Raw genomic sequence first — 20,723 nt, 5'->3', positions numbered from 1 at the left:
TTCTCCTTTAATAAAGTTGAAGTGGCTCTGCAATGTAGGCTATGTTTCTGTTTATTTGCAGTACCATGTTCCTACATGTTTCCGTTTTTTTACAGTATAAGTATAAGTATATATACTTTTTTGATCCCGTGAGGGAAATTTGGTCTCTGCATTTAACCCAATCGGTGATTTAGTGAAACACAAACAGCACACAGTGAACACACAGTGAGGTGAAGCACACACTAATCCCGGCGCAGTGAGCTGCCTGCTACAACAACGGCGCTCGGGGAGCAGTGAGGGGTTAGGTGCCTTGCTCAAGTGCACTTTAGCCGCAGCCCACTGGTCGGGGCTCGAACTGGCAACCCTCCGGTTACAAGTCCAGAGTGCTAACCAGTGGGCCACGGCTGCCCAAATGTCATGTTCCTTACATGGCATGACCCATGCAGTGTCCTTGTAACATGTTTCTCGGACCTAACAGTAACTAAGGGGGGTGGTACTTAGCGAAGGGTGAATTACCATATTATTTCTTTAAGTCCAACATTATATTTAACTCCAACATTTATATTTTAATCCAACATTTATATATAATTACACTTAACATTAATATCAATCATTTCACTTAATATTTTCCCTTAGTACAAAATGCTATCCTAGAAAAATATATTGTATTTGTGTGTTTGTGTGTGTGGGTGTTTTTGTATGTACGTGAATGTGTGCGAAAACTGGTGGTTCACATGCGCAAGTGACAACATGAACTGACAACATGAACTGTGTGTGTGTGTGAGAGAGAGAGAGAGAGAGAGAGAGGGTGTAAATGTGTGTGTGTGTGAGTGTTTCTGTGTGTGCGTACATGCATGTGTGTGCAAACATTGGTGGTTCACATGCACATGTGGCAACATGACAACATGAACTGTGTGTGTGTACATGTGTGTGTACAGTACAGTGGGTAGTGCTTCGACTTGGCCAGCTTCCCTCGCGGTCCGCGCACGGGATCACGCGACATCACGCAACTTTAATTTGTATTTTTTCAGTGACGCTGCAACGGCGCTGCAACAACCGGCAGAGGTCTCAAGTGAGCAGGGTGTCTTGTAAAAAGAAATGGAGCTGGAAAACCCTACACAGACTTCACTACAGACTTTAGCAGACTGGTTTAGAAATAATTTAATAGCCAGAAATATGCCTGCCCTGCCCTAATAAAGACATATTTGGTTAACAGCGAGTGAATCCCGTTTGCAGCCTTATAAGAAACGCAGGACAAATTAAACATTCTGATTTTCTCCGAGTGCAATGATGATAGACAGACATCATTTGGACAAAATATAGAGCATATTAACCTCCGTTGCTCAGCCAAATGCCTTCCTGTTACGTCCTGTTATCACGGGTTACAGGCTTATAAACTATTTTTGATGGTCACAAGTTTACTTCATTAGCGTTTATTTCTTTGATTATTAAAGAGTGTTTTTCATTTAAAGGCTTTACTTCGTGCTTATTCAGAAGAGCATTTAGTGCTCTTCCCAATCCCAAACGTTCACATTGCATGTTTGTTTGTAATGGATGCAACCGCGAGATTCGCTTGTTATAGGCGCCGATACCGTGGATGCTCCGTCTCTCGGCACCCACTGAAAACATCGAGAACCCAATGCGAGCCAGCTTACAGTCCCGCTAAATTTACATTCATTTAAAATCAAACATCGCAGTTTATGTTAAATTCAGCATCTCTCATAATGTGATTGGATATGTTGCTGTCAATTCCCTACTTCATATACTAACAAAGTATACTAACAAAGAGTAGCATAGGCCTACTGTGCACAGTGCACTGACGACTGTAGCAGCCCAAGGTAACCAGTTGTTGTAGATGAGAGGCAACCCCTTGTTTCAGATAGCCTAGCCTGGACAACATGTTACCTGGGTGTTGCCTACGTTATTAATTAATGGTAGCCTACAATAGTTAATTGTTTTGCGTAACATATTAGTTGGCTCAAAGAGTAGGGAATCAGGATGGAGAGAGTCATGCGTGTGTTGCTTTTGCGGGATCGAATCCAGCTTAATGCTAGTTTTCAAAACATATTTTTTTTACATCTCTTTTGTCCGTGTGGCTGTAATGTAGCCGAGCGCTCATGGCATATGAAAAGCGACTTCAAACCGCCTAAAACAACTTGTTTGTGAATGTCTGACAACTGCTGCAGCGCATGCACGCGCAAGGAAACCAGTAGGTGGAGAAACCAGAAGGCACACAACACCGGAACGATTTTAAGGCTATTTCGCATAGGCTACTCAATGGTGCTATTTCACACGCATTATAGCGACCCCCACTCACCGGGGTTAGTGGAAGGTGTTAATAGACGATTGGCGTAGCCTACAGTGGACTACGGCTGTCAAAATTGCTCAAAAATGACGTTTGAATATCCCCTCTAAAATAAACACATGTATTCGAATATATTGGAATATCTAGGCTATATTATTTGCGCATTATGTCAGTGACGCGCATCATGTCATCTGTTTTTAACTTTTTGTATGGTTATTGCTTGACAGGGGGGATCCCAAGCAGCTTTCAGCCATAAGGCATTTCCTAATTCACCCGACACTGATATTCAAAATGTTGAAACTATTTCGGCATAGCCTTTAAGCAGTTTAATTAAATGTAATGTTACTTGTAAACAAACGGGCTACTTGGTGAGGCTTGGCCTCACAGATGCGCTCGTGCCTTAAATGGCAATGCAAATCTTCACGATAGGCCTATTAACTGACCGCCCGATTCACGTTGGCTGGGGGGGCATCAGACATTTGTTCCCAAGGGTCTATGAATTGTTAATCTGGCCCTGCCCCCAACGAACGCAACTTTCCACCTCTGACAGCTGAAAAGAAGTCTAGAGGACTCCTAACTCACTAAGACCTACTTACTGTAGGCTGCGCAAACCACAGGCCTTTTTTTGGGCAAGCCTGCATTCGAGGCAGGCCTTCTGCTGAAGAATTTTATATAAATCCTGCGCCAAAAGTAATCCTCCTACCCCCGCTACCACAGCTGTGGATAGTGTGGCATGCTCACGCTTTATGTCTCCTTCTTGCAAACTAGGCCTATAGCCCAACCATTTACGCCTTCAAAAATAACAACTTGCCAGATATGCCTTCATATCTTTGGGCTTCATTCAGCATTTTGTTCTTCCACTGGAAATTACTCTTCTACATTTGCTGCCTGCTGCATCCTTTCTGTTTGTATCGTTTAGAAAATGTTTGACGTCTTGAGTTAATGCATTAAACATTGTTTGCTGGTAACCAGCCACAAATAGCCAACAGATTCTTGCGTGCGTACATTCTCTATTCTCTCCAAAATATGCCCGTTCTATAGGCTGGCCAAGTGCGTAATTCTGCGGCATAAAGCAGATGTATTTGTTTATTGTACAGAAAAATAAAAAAAACCTGTCAAGCAGTCAATTGACTACATTGCAGTCAATAAGTAGGGCAAATTACGAAACCAAAACGTGGGTCATAGTTGTCTAAGCCTCTGCTGTGAGGCCAAACCCATGAACAAAGACGCATTGATATCTGCAATAGTTTTTTTTTGGCGAAACAAGCTCACAGCCGAACGAGTCATAGCACTGAAGGGAGAGGCAACTGGCATGTGATCTCCCCATGGGGCAATGAATGTACAAGTTTTCTCCTGTGCCTACGATATTTAATCCAGTGTTTTGTCAAGTTGCAAAATGCTATTTGTTTTAACGGATTTTTATGATAGTATGAAGTACTTTTTGTATAGGGTACTATCTTAATTGCTTTATACTCAATACTTGACCAATGGCTATTGCATCTGTCTATTGAAAGTGAGAATGTGGCATGTGATCTACTGTGTAGGCTTCATAAAATAAAATAAACAGATTGCTAATGGCCTACCAGCTGATCTGGGGTGCGTTCCGCATTAACCACGGAGATTAGCTTTTACTAACAGGATGCATCGTTCAACTAACCAACATGTAAGTTACGACTGTTTCCCAAAACTGTCGTACTTACATAGTACTGTAAGTTTGGACCATGATAGTTTCCAAACTTCAGTAGTGTGGACTAAGGTGGTTAATGACGTTTAGTAGCACGTGAACGGGCACTTGCACATACTTCTGTGGCGCATTGCGTTAAGGCCGGCAGATGACAGCCGCCGTTGCACAGCACTTACCAGTCCCCTGTCCAAGAGTTCAAATCTGGGTTAAGATTTTGACAACAATATTGACATCGTTGTTTACCTAAGTTTATCTTTTGTGCAGATCATATTATCAAAATCAGAATCAGCCTTATTGGCTTGGTTTGCGTAAACTAACAAGGACCCCCCCCCCCCTCCATCAATCAAAGGCTACATATTCTCAGCTGACTCTTCAAAAAGTGCGCACTAGAGGTCTGCACTCCCGCGGTAGACCCGCGGGTCCCGACGCAAAAGAGTGCGGTAGCTGGACAACTTTTTTGAAAGCTCTTCTTGGAGCGGGATGAGAGAGGTGCGTTAGCTGCGCGGACAAACCGATGATTCACTGCACTCCCGCAAATAAATAAATATGTGCGTAAAATTAAATATGGAAATGATTAAAGTAGTGTTCATAACTATAGTTCAGCTGGATGTTCTGTTAGGCAGCATTAAAAAACGGGGTTTAAGCATTACTGACGGATAGCAGGCCTATAGCCTATATTGTCGTTTACGTGGGTTCAATTTGTTCCTGCTGCTCATTGTCAAAACTTAAAAATCGAAAGCATGACAGAGGAAGAGGGCACCAGACTAGGCCTACTTCAGTTGTTAGCCTACATTCAGAACCAATTTAACAGATGCGGGCGGGAGCGGGACTAAAAATGACACATTAATGCGGGAGCGGGACTAAAAATGACACATTAATGCGGGAGCGGGACTAAAAATGACACATTAATGCGGGAGCAATGAAATGAAAAATCAGTCCCGCGCAGACCTCTAGTGCGCACCACCTTATTATTATCTGCAGGTGTGTGACTTTTACTTACGTGCACATGGCTGCAAATTGACTTTTAATTTATGTATTTTCTGCCTTGGGCATTTTAAAATACGGATGGTGGTTAGAAGTGTAAATATCAATTAGAAACCTAAATATATTTATAATTATTAATTTGCAAACAAATAACTGGCGTCAGTGACGTCTTTGACATGAAGAACCCTGGAACTATGCTTCTACTAGCATTCTACCACAGATCGAGAGGTGTAGTTGTAACTACACAACTTTACGATAGTGGTTGCGAACGTTCGTTGCTACTATGGTTTTGGGAAACACTAACGTAGTGTAACGATGCATTGGACTATGTAAATTCCAAATATGAATTTAATTCTGCGGCATAAAGCAGATGTATTTGTTTATTGTACAAAAAAATAAAAATGACATGTTAAGCAGTCAATTGACTACATTGCAGTCAAGAAGTAGGGCAAATTAATTTACGAAACCAAAACGTGGGTCATAGTTGTCTAAGCCTCTATAGCGTAGCCTGTTAAAAACTTTGCAGATGCCTACCCAAGGCTACAGATTAATTCTGAACAGTTATTTCTCTACTGGCTCAATTATCACACCACTGTTTTGATTTGCGTAGTTGCGTTAACCCAACACTGACAATAATGTAGACAGCAAATTTCGATTTCCGTTTCCACCATGTAGTCAAGCCTTCAGCCATACCCAAGTAGCCTAAATCGAGGTAAATCGAGCTTTTTCAGAAGGGGCGGCAGGCAGAGCGATGTACAGTGGCAGAGCGACGCACAGTGGCTGAAAGTGGTACTAACGCCCCTGATCCACTAGTACGCGATGCGAACACCACAACGTAGTATCCCTATTCATTTCTATGAGAAGCGAATTCCGCACCTGCATAGGATTCTGGGTATGCGGTGCGACGAGTGCTGTAGCTGCGGCGCGTCAAATCCCCAACTTTATGCAAATGAATCCGTCCATCGTGAGGCGAGTATCCAATAGTAGAGCAAAACGCAGGGGAGGTCCATCATCACGTAACCTAAACAAAACCTAATTTTCTGGTAGTGTGGTTACCACCAACGTACAGAAACATGTCAGATGAGAAAAAATAATCATAGCAGTGTCTACATTTCCGCGTTTGTATGATGTTTGGCTAGAATCCTACAGAGACAACTTCATGATTGAAATGACCGCCCAACTTGCAAACTAATTTATAGATGTGACTTTCCCTCGGTAATTTCAAAATAGTGGAGGGAAACATTTTGTTTGGTTGTTTACTAGGCTACTGCTCTTGCCCTGCCGTTTCCACACATCTACAAAAGGGAACGCCATCAAAGCGTATCAAAGCGTAAAGCCCGGAGTCGCGATCGGCGTGCTAGTGGATCAGGGGTAAAGCTTCACGCGCAGCTTCACCGCCTAAATAATCTTGACTGAAGTGGCCATTTGAAATGTGTGTCTCCTTGTGTGTGGGTGTGTGTGTGTCTGTTTGTGTGTGGGTGTGTGTGCTTCTGTGTGTGCATGCATGCATGTGTGTGGAACATTGGTGGTAAATTGTAGGGAAATGTCGTTTATCTCCTGGATGAAAATGATACTCTTTCCTATTAATTTCCTATGGCGGTCATTTTTGACCGTAAACAAAAAAAGTGTTTCTTAGTTGAATAAATCACTCAAAATTCAAAGAAAGTAGTCACAATAAATTATGTGTTCAAAAACCTTTTGTGAAGAATATCATAAGATCTTGAGGCAATCTGATGAAAAATGCCATATTTATGGTACAGGGAATGTGTAAATCGGTCATAACCTTTTAGAAGGTTAATCCCAACTGTGTTTTTTGTTGTGTGCAGTGGGTAGGTACTAGGGGTGTAACGGTACACAGAAGTCACGGTTCGGTTCATACCTCGGTTTGGACATCACGGTTCGGGACGAGTTCGGTACAATGGAGGGAAAAGCAAAATAAAAATGTAGAATGCATTTTTTTTTTATTGTGCATGTCTCAGGCTGTACCACCTAGTGTCATACAGTCTCTTCCCTGAGCTATCTGCAACAGCCTGAAGTGTGTAAGATGTAGGCTAAACAGTACAATAAGTACCCAGACTCGTGTAACTTGTAAACAAAATAAGACAATCAGCTATAAAACTGAAAATAGGCCTACAGCATCTCTTATTTCTGAAAGTGCAAATTAGATAGAATAGAATAATAATTTTTAAAAATCCACTTAAGCAAGACCTTCAACATCTGTGTTTAGTTGTATATGGAAGGGTCTACAATTTGCCTCAATATATTTCAGTGTGTGTACAGTAATAATCTAGCCTACTAACTGTGAAAATATCACACTATTCTTCTTCACTATGCCTTCTTTTAAAAAACTAAATTGCTCCTTTCATTTCATAAACAGACTACAACTAGAAGTCACATGACTTTGCCCTTCGACGTTAACTCACCGTAGCATGGTTTGTTTATTAGCCTGGTTAGCGTTGACACTTTCTGTTGCTGTCCATGCACTTAACACTACCAGCTCCTCATGTGAGAAGTTACAAGTTACCCCAACATAAAGGTAATTACCACGCGATTTACATAGCTTTCTGTCATTACGAAATCATTTCATTTAAACCATAGGTTTTGGCCCTATTTGTATGTGTATCCAAAGGCTTGTGAAGCGCAGGGGAAGTTTTTTTTCTCTCGTTTCAGTGATTGGTAGCCTATCATCTGGGTGTTGGCTTTGAATATGTGTAGCATGTTATATTTCCACTCACATACCCAACAACTGCTGAACAACGCCGACACACAGTTTCATCTTATCCACCACTCTCTCCTCGCCTATAACTGTAACTGAAGTTCTCAAACTTGCGATCTTAAAGAGACCAGCGGATCCTCTAACTCGTGTGGGTCGCACCTTAGTGCTGCTATCTCTGACTGACTGACTCAACCGACTACCTGACAAAAAAAACAAAAAAACATAGGCGCCAATCAGAGCTTAAGAGCTAAGGCGAGGCTACAGATTAGCGTTAAGTGTCGCTAAAGAACTCCCGTAACTCTCATACGGTAGGCTACTTAACAGTAATTAGCATGACATTAATTAATCCGCACCACGAGTTTTATGTATTTTTATACCGTATTCTCGTGTAAATTCATGCCGAACCGTGTAAATTCATGGTTCAATCGAACCGTGAACCGTTACACCTAGTAGGTACCTCTGTTTTCGTGTACAACTGCTAATGCAAGTGAAAGCCCTGTGGCTCTGCAACTCAGTGCGTTACCACCTATTTTATACAGTCTATGGTTCCCAGCACTTCATGTGTGGACAGGTGCCAGAGTTTTTTGGTATGTTTGCAGCTATGTACACCCATTTGAAGTTTAATTCACGTGTGTGTGTGTGTGTGTGCGTGTGTGTGTGTGTCCAGTCTCTAGTCCAATGATCAGTTTCCTTTTCTCTTTCACTTCTAGGATCAAAATAATAATTTGTTTGTCATCACCCTGGAAGATAACAGGGAGTGCAGCAGAACAACATCTTGCCATTATAATCATACTTTGGGGTGGGAATCCTATTTCCAACCATTACAGTGCTTAGTACACAGAATGAAATTGCTTTTATGTGTGTGTGTGTGTGTGTGTGTGTCTATGTACGTGTATACACAAGTGGATGACAGCATATGTGGGTGCCGGCCGTAAAAAAAGAAAACACACACACAGATTATATATTTTTTTCTGAATCAGACTGCTGTATTTACTAAACTTGTAGGGATCCCCACACACCCTCCAGTCATACAAAAACATCATGCATTTCCCATATACTAACATAAAAAGTGTACAAAAGAGTCCTTCATCGGGTTGTCCTTAAGGCAAAGCTATTTCTCTTAACCATGCATCCAGGTAACATGTTGTCTTTACTGTAGTTCATTAAGATCATTGCAAGTCATTGCAGGGTTAATATCTGTTCTAGCTATCGTGGAGGGGTCGGAACACGTTCGGTGAGGGTGTGGGGACAACCACTGTCCTATCTAATCAAATTACACAGACTCTTCTTCTCTCAGGTACGAAACATTTAAAAGATGCTGCATGTCCATTCTGACTGCTACATGCTGTGCAAAAGGATAGCGCCCTGTAAAGGCCAAAAAAAAACAAGGTTAGTGCCCTCTAAAGACCAAAGAGGGAGACAGTGAAAAGCTAAGCACCATTTGAGAAAGTTCATCTAAAAGCCTGTCAGTAGTCCAAGGAGAAGAACTGTGGAGACTCTATTTTTTTGTTTCTAGTTTGCTTTCTGTTTTTTACCGTCTCTGTTAGCATTTGTAGGTAGGCGTCAGCACTGATGGTCAGCGAGAGGACAGGGGATTAGGAAAGGCTTGAGTGACCAACACAAATCAAGAGCACAGTGTCAAGAAGAAAAAAAAAGAAGGAAAAACATGATCATGTCAAATGTCAACAAGCGGTAAAAGATGACCCAGCAATGCCATCATGCGCCTTGTGATGCCAGAGGAAGGAGAGGGCACAGCTGCGATGTGTGACGGGAAGTTGTAGCTGTGTGTTGTGTGTGTGTGTGTGTGTGTGTCTGTGTCTGTGTCTGTTTGTGTGTGGGTGTGTGTACATGCGTGTCAGACTACCGAGGGAAGGACTGAGTCAGTTTTCGGGGAGGACAGACAGCCATGGCTAGTCTTGTGATGATGAAGATCTTAATTCTCATAACACACCACATTACATACTGAACACACACACAAACACACACACACACACACACACATACACACACTCTAATACACTCACACACACACATACACAGACTCACTCTCACACACACACACTTTCTTTGTGTTGGATTCGTTCAATCCATCTCATTCTCTGTCATTGTGATCAACAAGTGGTTGAACAGAGAAAATGAGATTCTTGGCAGTTCGCAGTCCATCAGACAATTGGCTGACTCAGCTCTGTGTATCTCACCCAAACAGAGCAATCAGTCACACACACACACAGATACAGCACAGCTCTGAGTATCTCACCCCAACAGAGCAGTCTTAGATTAGTCTGGGCAGGGAGCCTCTGATAGTCTCATCATATTGGCTTTCCCCACACATGCACACACACACGCACACACACACACAAACTGCATCAGTCACACATGGAGATTGTTTCGACAATTCCCGGCAGTTCTGAGACTCCCCAGAGGTATATGGAGCTTCCACCCCGGGGTTAAGGCAGCCTCAGGGACATGAGGAGGAGGAGGAGGTGGAGGAGGAGGCCCACCCCTCCTCAGGAGCGAGGAGGACAGAGGGGGCGAGGAAGATGGTGTGTAGCCCCAACTCCCTCCAGTTCAACACCACCCACCCCACCCTCTCCCAAGCACGTCAGCAGGAGAGTTGGAGGAGGATTTGAAAAGAAGTGGAGAGAGAGGGAGCGATGTTGGAGAGATGACTGACTCCACTCGTCACTCCAAGCCCACGTGTCCTCACAGCTAACATCCTCATCCATCCATCCCTCCCACACACACACACACACACATACACACACACACACACACACACACACACACACACACACACGCTGGGTTTGACTCCACTGCCGGTCCAGGGCCAGGAGGAGAGTGCCTGGACAGACCTGGCTCAGTCATAAAGCTAAGAGGAGTACAGTGGATGTAAGTGATACTACGTCAACATGGGAGAGGGGCAGGGGACACTAACAGCATTCTAATTCTAATAATTAGGGCAGCCGTGGCCTACTGGTTAGCACTCTGGACCGGTAACCGGAGGGTTGCCGGTTCGAGCCTCGACCAGTGGGCCATGGCTGAAGTGCCCTTGAGCAAGGCACCTAACCCCTCACTGCTCCCCGAGCGCCGCCGTTGTAGCAGGCAGCTCACTGCATCGGGATTAATGTGTGCTTCACCTCACTGTGTGTTCACTGTGTGCTGTGTGTGTTTCACTAATTCACAGATTGGGTTAAATGCAGAGACCAAATTTCCCTCACGGGATCAAAAAAGTATATATACTTATACTAATAGAATGTGCTCATCAACAATCTAAAATTCTACTAAAAATTCTGTCATATTCAATGTATTGGGGTAGAAACATCCCACATGTCTACATTCAATGCTATGAAGCCACTTTGAAAGTTTGTTTACTGCCGTTTCACTGCCGTCATGAAAACTGAACGTCACACTTCGGTACTCTACAGGCCAAGATATACTTTAGAATGTTCATTCTACAACATTCTAAACGCCCCCTCCTCCCATCGTCTCAAGATGTTGATGTACTCATGCTGATGCACTGTCCTCTCCATCTCCTCTCTCCATCCTTACAGGAATCGATTACATTCAGTGAGCCTCCTCCACCTGTTTTTAATGGAACTCTCTCTCTCCATTGTTTCAGCCTCTCCTCCTCCTTCACTCTACACCTTTTGTCCCCCCACCTCCCTAATAATATCCTTAAATTATTATTATTATTTATAACAATTATTTAAAATAAGTGTGCTGGGTTAGCACGCCGCTCCGTCCAGCACCTTGTTTTTTGTTAGACTTTTGTTTGTAAACTCAGGGCATTACTGTAAAAGAGCTTAATGCTCAGTCAGTTTCCCCTAAATAAACAATGCTTGATGATGATGAATCCTTGGGCCTCTCCTCCTCCGTCTCATTCTCTATCTCTACAGGATGCTGACTCTTCCAGTGAGGCCCTGCATGTTGGCGCCACATCCCCCCCCCCCTCTCTTTCTCCTCCTCCTCCTCTTCACTCCATCTTGCTCTCTACAGGATGCTGACCCTCTCGGTGAGGCCCTGCATGTTGGCGCCACCCCCCCTCTCTTCCTCCTCCTCCTCCTTCACTCCATCTTGCTCTCTACAGGATGCTGACCCTCTCGGTGAGGCCCTGCATGTTGGCGCCACCCCCCCCTCTCTTCCTCCTCTTCCTCTTCCTCCTCCTCTTCACTCCATCTTGCTCTCTACAGGATGCTGACCCTCTCGGTGAGGCCCTGCATGTCGGCGTCCTCTCCGCCCTCGTCCTCCTCTGCGGTGGGCGGGGGCACCAGGTGGGCAGGGTAGGGCAGAGTGTGGTTACGGGCAAAGGCCTGCCAGCGGCTGTCATCGCTCTCGTGGGTGATGTAGCGCTCGCGCAGTTTCGTCTCCAGCTCACGCAGGTCCAGCCACGTCTGGTAGTCCTGCAGCACGCGCACACACACACACACACACACACACAGTAACAGAGTTACACTCTCTAAATATTACTCCTAAAGACCTAAAAAGCTGTCTTAATGTGATAGTGACATTGCCACATCTGATTGCTTTGTAGAAAACACACACACACACAGAGTATTATGGGACTAGAGTCTTAAAGAAATGTCTTCATAAGACTATAGTCATAATAATCAGGGCTAAGCACTTTACAGGCTCTCTTGAGGAACCTAATGTTTAAGTTCATGTCCCGACTTGATGAGTCTCAAAACTGTATTATAATGGAGGATCCTTTTTTGTGCATTTACAGCAGCTAAAAAAAACAATTTTGAGTTACTGGCATGATAAGAACTTGAATTTAGTCAGCAACTGGATGATAAATGTCAGATACATGGCTAACTTGGAACTCTCCATGGCTCGAGCCCATCGGGCAAAGCCAGAAACTGTGGATGCTTGGGAACATTTTGTGTGTGAACTTCTTAGAGACTCTTGAGTTATATCTGTACCCCTCCTTGAACAATTTTTTTGGTTACTGCCCACTGGATGACCCCCCCCCTTTGGCCACTATTCCCTGACTTCATGTTATGAGGATGACGGTTTTGTTTGTTTGTTTGTTTTTTGTTTTGTCTTTGTGTTTACTAAAAACCTAATAAAAAGTTAATCACAAAAAAAAAAAAAACTCAGAGTATGTTTGTATATGTTTATGTATCTATTTCTTTTTGCTTTATTTTGCTTAGTGTAACCTACGGACTCGAGTGGCTTATTGATTTTCTAAAACTGTTATTATAAATACCTGGCAAAGTTTCATAAAGTAAAGGCACAGCAACCAGAAATATAACGAGTTATTCCTAGATAATTATTCTTCCGCCAAGAAATATATTTCCTATATCTGAATGGTTGCCAAGCAACGTCAAGATATATATACAGTCTATGGGTATGACTGAAGGGCTGTAGCCTTTATAAAGGTATGACAGCAGGGCTGTACAATGGGTCTTATTGTGACCCTAAAGGTATATATGATCATGTTCTAAAATGGCACTTTAGATAATAGATGTGTGGTTATGGTGGGTGGAAAAACAAAGACATTGTTGATGTTAGTGAGAAAAATGAATGAAAATCTGTTCCCCGAATACAGTAGATCGGGCCGAGATTTCACACAGTTCAAGTGAGCAGTTTCCACTATGGGGGTGGAGGTGTCCTGCCGCTACCTGCCCAGGAATCTCAGACGAGACCTGTTGCTCAGAGGATCCGTTGGCTTCGTTTCATCAGAACATAATTGTGTGAGGCTACTGTTTACAACTGAGGTTGAGGGTTTCCTGACCCTACTTGTCTAGAGTTAGCAAACAATTAGCAGTCCCCCAGTTCCCCCACAGGAACCCTCCACCTGGAGATCCTGCTGCTGCTTGCCTTGTGTGTGTGTGTGTGTGTGTATGTGTGAGAGAGAGTAGTGTTTAGCAGGGACATGTGTGTGTTTGGAGCAGTGGTTTGTGTTTCATTTTTATGCTACCAAGTGGAACCATATGTATGTAAGTAGTATAAGTATATATACTCTTTTGATCCCGTGAGGGAAATTTGGTCTCTGCATTTATCCCAATCCGTGAATTAGTGAAACACACTGCACACAGTGAGGTGAGGTGAAGCACACACTAATCCCGGCGCAGTGAGCTGCCTGCAACAACAGCGGTGCTCGGGAAGCAGTGAGGGGTTAGGTGCTTTGCTCAAGGGCTCTTCAGCCGTGCCTACTGGACAGCACTCACAAACATTGTGACATACAGATAAAATGATTACCGCGTGCGGAGTACAAACTAGGACCAAACTGGAATCGTTTGATTATTAAATGTAAAAGTAGAGCTAGACTCAGTATTGCTAGGATCTGACCAGGATCCGTGTTAAATCTGGGTCCTGTCTCGTCTTTTGACTGAGCTGAGAGAGGCATGTAAGTCAAAATAGCAGTAATGAGGCATGTCGGCCAAAATAGTGGTATTGATTTCCCCTTTTGAGTCTGTCGGAAGTCCAACCACAGTGACCATAATGTTCCAGAGAAACTCTCCAGAAATGCCAGATGCCTTATGAATCACCTCAAACGTGTGATGACCATGTTTCCCGATGTCGCTGCATCTACTTTACTTCTGGAGTGCATCTAGTCCACATCTGATCCACATTGTCCTTTTATCTCAGATCTGTGACTTGTGATTGGTACGTGCTAAGCAATCTGAGGCTGACTGCAAAATGGCCGTACTGATTATACAGCATGCCTGTGGGGACTCTTTATGGCAGCAAACAATTAAATCATCTGACATCTCATTGGCCAGAGCAACTTTCTATGTGTCCATTTCTATGTGACTTCTGATGTCATGTTATATGGTTATGATAGGGGTACTCTAGTAGTAGCATCCTGTGCCAATGAGTGAGTGACAGGACAGAATTAGCCGCACATGAATACATGAGACTGAGTCTCAAGTAGTATTTTTGCATATTATGAGAAGAGAATTAACTCTTCAAAAAAGCTTTATACAAATAACAGAATTGCATCTAAAAAAACAACATGAAGGTCTAATAGCAGTGGTACATATGCAGTCTTTCAAGATTTAAATTATGGTGTGTTTGTGTTTGTGTTTGTGTGTGTGTGTGTGTGTGTGTGTGTTTGTGTGTCTTTCATTGTAAAGAATGGAAGGAAAACTGGCTCAAAGGGAAGAAAAATAGCTTGAGTGATTTTCTTCAATAGCTTCAGCACTTACAGAAGGTGTTACTGCGGTATGATTGTGCCATGCATGTGTATTTATGAGTGTGTTTGTGTGTGGTGTGTGTGTGTGGTGTGTGTGTGTGTGTGAATATGTGGGCAAATGGTTTTGTATGTAATGCATGCATGTTATTTGTGTGTCTGTGTCTGCCTGTGTGTGTGTGTGTGTGTGTGTGTGTGTGTGTGTGTGAGTCTATGTGTGTGTGTGTGTCTGCATGTTTGTATGTGTGTGTGAGACACACCTGCAGCCAGGTATGGCTAAGGCTTTTATCCACACTGTAGCGTTTCCTCATCTTCACCTGCAGCAGGTTATTGATGAGGTCAATAGCTGCAAAGAGAGAAAGAGGAGACAGAGGAGAGAGAAAGAAAAATAAATTCAATTCAGAACTTCTTCCTGGTTCCTGGTTTCAATTCAGAACTCAATTCAGAACTTCTTCCTGGTTCCAAGTGTGCCTCGATCTTGTCTTGCCTCGACTTGCCCTGCGCCTCGGTCCAGCTCTCCTTATAGCTTACCGTGACAATGAGTGACCTTGTCATGCCAATAAAGCATATTGAAACTGAATTGAATTGAGAGAGTTAAATAAGGCATCTCGTTCTTCACAGGCTACACAGCACAAGTGCCTGATATGTGATACCTCATTTACAGTATTCATCTATCAGAGCAGAGCTGAGAAAAGCTGTTTCTCTCAAACACTTTATCAACACAGTCAGTGTAGTGATGAAGGAATAGATTAAATAGACAGATATGGAAAGTTTACAAAGTGATTTAATGCTCCCTTTTAAAGAGTTTTTGTAGTATTTTCAAAATACAAAACTCCAGTATTTTATTTTGATACATGCCGTGGCTACTGTATTTTGTAGGTTATTTTGATACACTTAAAATTAGGTTATTTGATAGTTTATTTGAAAATACATTTGATGTATTTTGCCCATCTCTGAGGGCAGGGAGGGGAGCAGAGGGTGAGGCTGTCTAGGGTTGAACTCTCTTGCGCTAATCGCTAATCAGTTGTCTAGGGTTGAAATTGATGGACACTCTCTTGCGCTAATCGCTACGCTGCCTCCACAGCATCCTATTCAGCAACACCTCTCACGGAAAGGGAGTATAGCCACTAACAGTTTTTTAATGACTAGTCAGTACTTATAAATCACCAGCTACCGGCTACCCAAATGTGCGGTGTTTAACTATGCCTTCTTAACGGCCATCAAGAAAATATGAATTAAGGGGAAAATGTTTATATTAGTACGTCATATAATGATTGTGATCTAATGATCAAACTTCATGTTCCTAAATAATTCTTTATCTGGATACCTTCTTGGTGTAGCTAAAGTGTGTGTGTGGGAGGGGGGGGGGTAAGGTGGTAAGGCTAGTGAGCTACATGCTATATATCATGTGGTAGCAGTCTCTCTAGACAGGCCCGTCGCTAGAAGGCAAGCAAACCAAGCAATTGCTTGGGGCCCCGAGCTGGCCAGGGGCCCCAAGACAACGACTGGTTAAGAATAAAATGCAACGACAAACTGTGAGTGCCCTTGATAGTCAATGCAGTAAAGTGCAACGACACTGTTATCGGGTACCGATCCCCCCTCAAGGGGCCCTTCAGTAGTCGCTGACAGCAACCAGCCAGCCAGGTTCGCGGATCTCTGTTGCCGCCGAAAATATAAAACCTCGGCAGTCATAATGAAGCCGAGTTATCGTCCGAAGCCAGAAAAGAAAAGAAGAAAAGGAAGAGGATGACAAGAAAAACAAGATAGTGGTAAGTGATAAATTACACTGGATAAAATAGCTCTACTTGTCTTGTACAAATGGTGTAATGTCGCAGCAGGAAGGCTAGCCTAGCAAAAAATGTTTATGTTAACTACCTGCCTGACGGCCCATGCTGCTTGTAACAAACTAGAACAGTTAACACAACTTTTTTTTCGAACGGACGGAATGTGGTTACATACTGTTTATCGTATTTAATGACATAACATTGCTATAGCTTTGTAATAGGTTTTGATGAAAGTGGCATAGCTTCTCTGCTATACTAACTATTCGACCGTGATAATCTGTTTACCAAATGGGGGTTAGGAAAACCACACGATAAATTCCATGCATCAAAGCAGACTGGAACATGTCTAGCAGTATTCATGCACGCCAGCTGTTTACTGTCTTTAAAGCACCAGGTGCGTCTGTCTAATTCTCAAACAGCAGAATGCTTAAATGCTATGTTAAGCTACAAGTAGGCCTAGGTCAATGTATAACATTAGCTTGGGATGTTTTTACAGTAAGCATTGGTAGTTGTGAAAGTAGCTGCATCCCTTCTAAATATCAAAATATGGAAATGCTAACATATCTTTTTTCTTTCTCCCTCAAGGTGCTTTGCTTAAATTTCTCAGCCCTCAGGCTCTTCCTAAGGATACCTCCACTGATGAAGGTAGAGTGAATTTCTCTCACTGAGCTGAGCTGTTAATGACCTTTTCCAATATGCCAACAGTGAAATGGTCAAACGTACTTCACAGGTAATTTCAGATTTGTTTTCAATTATTTTCCCAGGTACACCGTCAACTTTATCCTCCATTCATGAGGAAGAAGCTGACATTGGATTTTATGGTACGGTGGTGTTTTTGCAAATGTTCAAAACTAATGCACAGTATATATATGCAACAGCAGTATTTAACATTTTTTTATTTATATAAAGTGTGGGTGAACTTAAACCGTATGGCTATGCTGTGGTTCCTGTAGGCTTTGCGTGCACTTTGGTCTGATCGTTCCACTGCCTGTGCTGCATTTAACCCAGAAGAACCCCCTCTCCTGACAGCAGACAGACGAGAGGAGTTGAGCTTTGCTACCACAGGCAGAAAGAAAATGGAGAGAAATAGCCCTGCCGTTTCGACAAGTAATGACCATTCATTATTTATAAACGGCCGGGCACGGGCTTGCTGGCTATCCTCACACACATACGCACACACACACACACAGTCACACACACACACACACACATCACAGACATGTTAACCAGCAAAAGATTAGTTATATGCATATATATTAGTGCTCAACTTTGTATTTAGATCCATACTATATACCAGTAATCTTGGATCAAGATTAGGATTTGCCTAAAATAGATGACCTACTGATTAAGAATAAGACATAGCTCAATAATGATGCTTAACACAGATCTTGTTGAAAACTAAAACATACACATATCAGTTGTGTACTGTATTAATTGTTAATATGTGTTCCCTGAAGTGAGGGAAGTTTCATGTTTGAATCAGCAAATCAGGGATTTTCTCAACCACAGTTTCATATCTAAATTTGGAGAATTTATTCCCATGACGTTTCATCACACTTCTTGCGAAATGGCTCATTACTTTTTATTTGCATGCAATGCCAAAATACAGAAATGAAACCCAACAGACCTTAACCACGTGAAATGAGAACCACCATTTTTTACTATTATTTTGCTGTTTTTCCCAGTTCCTCACAGAGTGAAAAACACAAATGGAGGTAATAAACCATAAGCATGAACCCCAAATATAAAGCCATCTGTGCTGGGCATGACTGGAGAGTCTTGATTGATGCTATGTAGCCTAATCCATCAGTAAAGGAGTTCATTTTGAGCATTTGTTTGTGTCTTCCCTGTCAATCATACCATAACGCAGCTGTATGTAATCACATAGCACTGCTATACTTTTGTGTGCCATGATGGGAGAGCAGCAGATCCCTCTTCCTCTCTGCCACTGAAATCATTATGCTATCACAAAGTCAACGTGAGTTGGGTTAATCAGGAGGGAAAAAAACTGATTGCCAGGGGTCTGAGAGAACTCAGATGATGTAATGATTTGAAATTATATCTGGACCCCCCCAGGAGTGTATAAGGAATGGGACAGCTCATGGAGCACCTATTCTTTATCAAAGTGTCAAACTGACATCACTGAAAATGACTTGATAAGGTCAATCAGGTTGGCTAGTTATCGCTAAGGAATGAGACACCTCATCACCGGACAGCTATTCTATATCATTATAAGCACCTGACTGACATTGTGGAGGGGTCTGAAAATGTAAGGAGACAGGTTGTCTAACACAAGCAGGTCTCTGAGGATTGAGACTGAGGGCACCATACTCAAGAACTGGGAATGGGAACTGATTGTATTTCACATTGGGAATGGAATTGCCTACTACAGAACAAAAATGCTTTCTTGTCATGTACTTTTAGATAATGCAATGCAATGTATATATGTATACTGTATACCATGCTAAACCATACACCCCATTCTACACCATGCTATATCATGCTATATCATATCTATAAGAGTTAGACTGTTCTTGCCTGAGACACCATGTAATGCCTTATTGATATCTGTGTCTGTGTGAAGCACTTTGAGTGGCCGCTAGGAAATGGGTTATATATAAGTAAATGCTATGTCATGCTAGTACAGTATACGATTCTACACCATGCTATACCATGCTATGTCATGCTAGTATACCATTCTACACAATGCTATATCATGCTATGTCATGCTAGTATACCATTCTACACCATGCTATGACATGGTCTACCCTGCTGCGTGCCCTGTGTTACACACCCTCAGGAGAGATCTGTTTCCAGGGGTTGGGGGGGTACATGAAGGCGGCGTTGTGGATCTGATCGTTGATGTCCTCGTCCTCGTTGAAGGGGAAGGTGCCGCTGAGGCTGACATACATGATGACCCCCACTGACCACATGTCCAGCGAGCGGTTGTAACCCTGGTTCAGGAGCACCTCAGGAGCCAGGTACGCAGGTGTGCCCACTACAGAGCGCCGGAACGACTTCTCGCCAATGATGCGGGCAAAGCCAAAGTCACACAGCTTCACCTGAGCCGAGGGAGGGAGAGGAAGAGAAGAAACACAATGTAATTACATAAGGTCACATCAAGAGGAAGAGTGGAGAGAAAGAGAGAGAGAGAGAGAGAGAAGAAAGGGAGAATGGATAAAAGTAAATATATGAAACCAGTTTCAGCCAGTTTTAGCCAGTTGTGGAGGGAGGGTGAGAGAGGGAAGGACATGGGAAGAGAAGACAAGTACAAGTAGTGGAAATATGGATATGAGTAAAAAAAAAAAGTAAAAATGAGGAGAGAAACAAATGAAAGAGGAGAAGGGGGAGAGAGGAAGCGATATTTGTACATAGTCACCTAAGAGTAAAGTATATAAGTATATATACTTTTTTGATCCCGTGAGGGAAATTTGGTCTCTGCTTTTAACCCAATCGGTGAATTAGTGAAACACAAACAGCACACAGTGAACACAACAGTGAGGTGAAGCCACACTAATCCCTCAAGAAAGAGAGCTGCCTACTACAACGGGCGCGCCGAGCAGTGAGGGGTTAGGTGCCTTGCTCAAGGGCACTTCAGCCGCGGCCCACTGGTCGGGGCTTGAACCGGCAACCCTCCGGTTACAAGTCCAGAGTGCTAACCAGTGGGCCACGGCTGCCCCTAAGAAGAGAGAGGGGTGGTGAAGAAGAGGTTGGTGAAGTAGAATAGTGTAGAGGAGAGAAGAGAACAGGGAGTCAGGGGAATGGAAACACCTGAAGAAGGATGCTATGCTAATATACAGTAAGTACCATTAAGAAATAAACACATGAAGTGGGATGCTAGGCTAATATAATAAACACATGAAGTGGGATGCTAGGCTAATGTAATAAACACATGAAGTGTGATGCTAGGCTAATATAATAAACACATGAAGTGGGATGCTAGGCTAATATAATAAACACATGAAGTGTGATGCTAGGCTAATATAATAAACACATGAAGTGTGATGCTAGGCTAATATACAAAAACTATTGAATCACATTAAATGGGATATTTGAGAGAATGAGTTTAATTGAGTATGGATTTAAAGGTGACTGAGATGGATTTTAAACTATTCTGTCATTGGTTAGCCATGCAT

The 20,723-nt window shown here is 42.9% G+C and overlaps 1 protein-coding gene across 1 annotated transcript in view; it reads right to left on the bottom strand.

The window, feature by feature from the left end:
- Positions 1-10,800: 10,800 nt before the first annotated feature.
- Positions 10,801-20,723, bottom strand: part of prkd2 (protein kinase D2) — a 56,870-nt gene continuing 46,947 nt past the window's right edge. The window contains exons 16-18 of the mRNA XM_048264368.1: positions 19,382-19,649; positions 15,064-15,149; positions 10,801-12,068 (exon numbers count right to left, since the gene is read on the bottom strand). Of these exons, the coding sequence (XP_048120325.1) occupies positions 11,853-12,068; positions 15,064-15,149; positions 19,382-19,649 (570 nt within the window). The 3' untranslated portion in view covers positions 10,801-11,852. The remainder of the gene's footprint in view (positions 12,069-15,063; positions 15,150-19,381; positions 19,650-20,723) is intronic.

Source organism: Alosa alosa, chromosome 15 (genome assembly GCF_017589495.1).
Source record: "Alosa alosa isolate M-15738 ecotype Scorff River chromosome 15, AALO_Geno_1.1, whole genome shotgun sequence".
Taxonomy (NCBI): Eukaryota; Metazoa; Chordata; class Actinopteri; order Clupeiformes; family Clupeidae; genus Alosa; species Alosa alosa.
The sequence above is the reverse complement of the archived record's forward strand: the minus strand, read 5'-3'. Positions and strand labels throughout refer to the sequence as shown.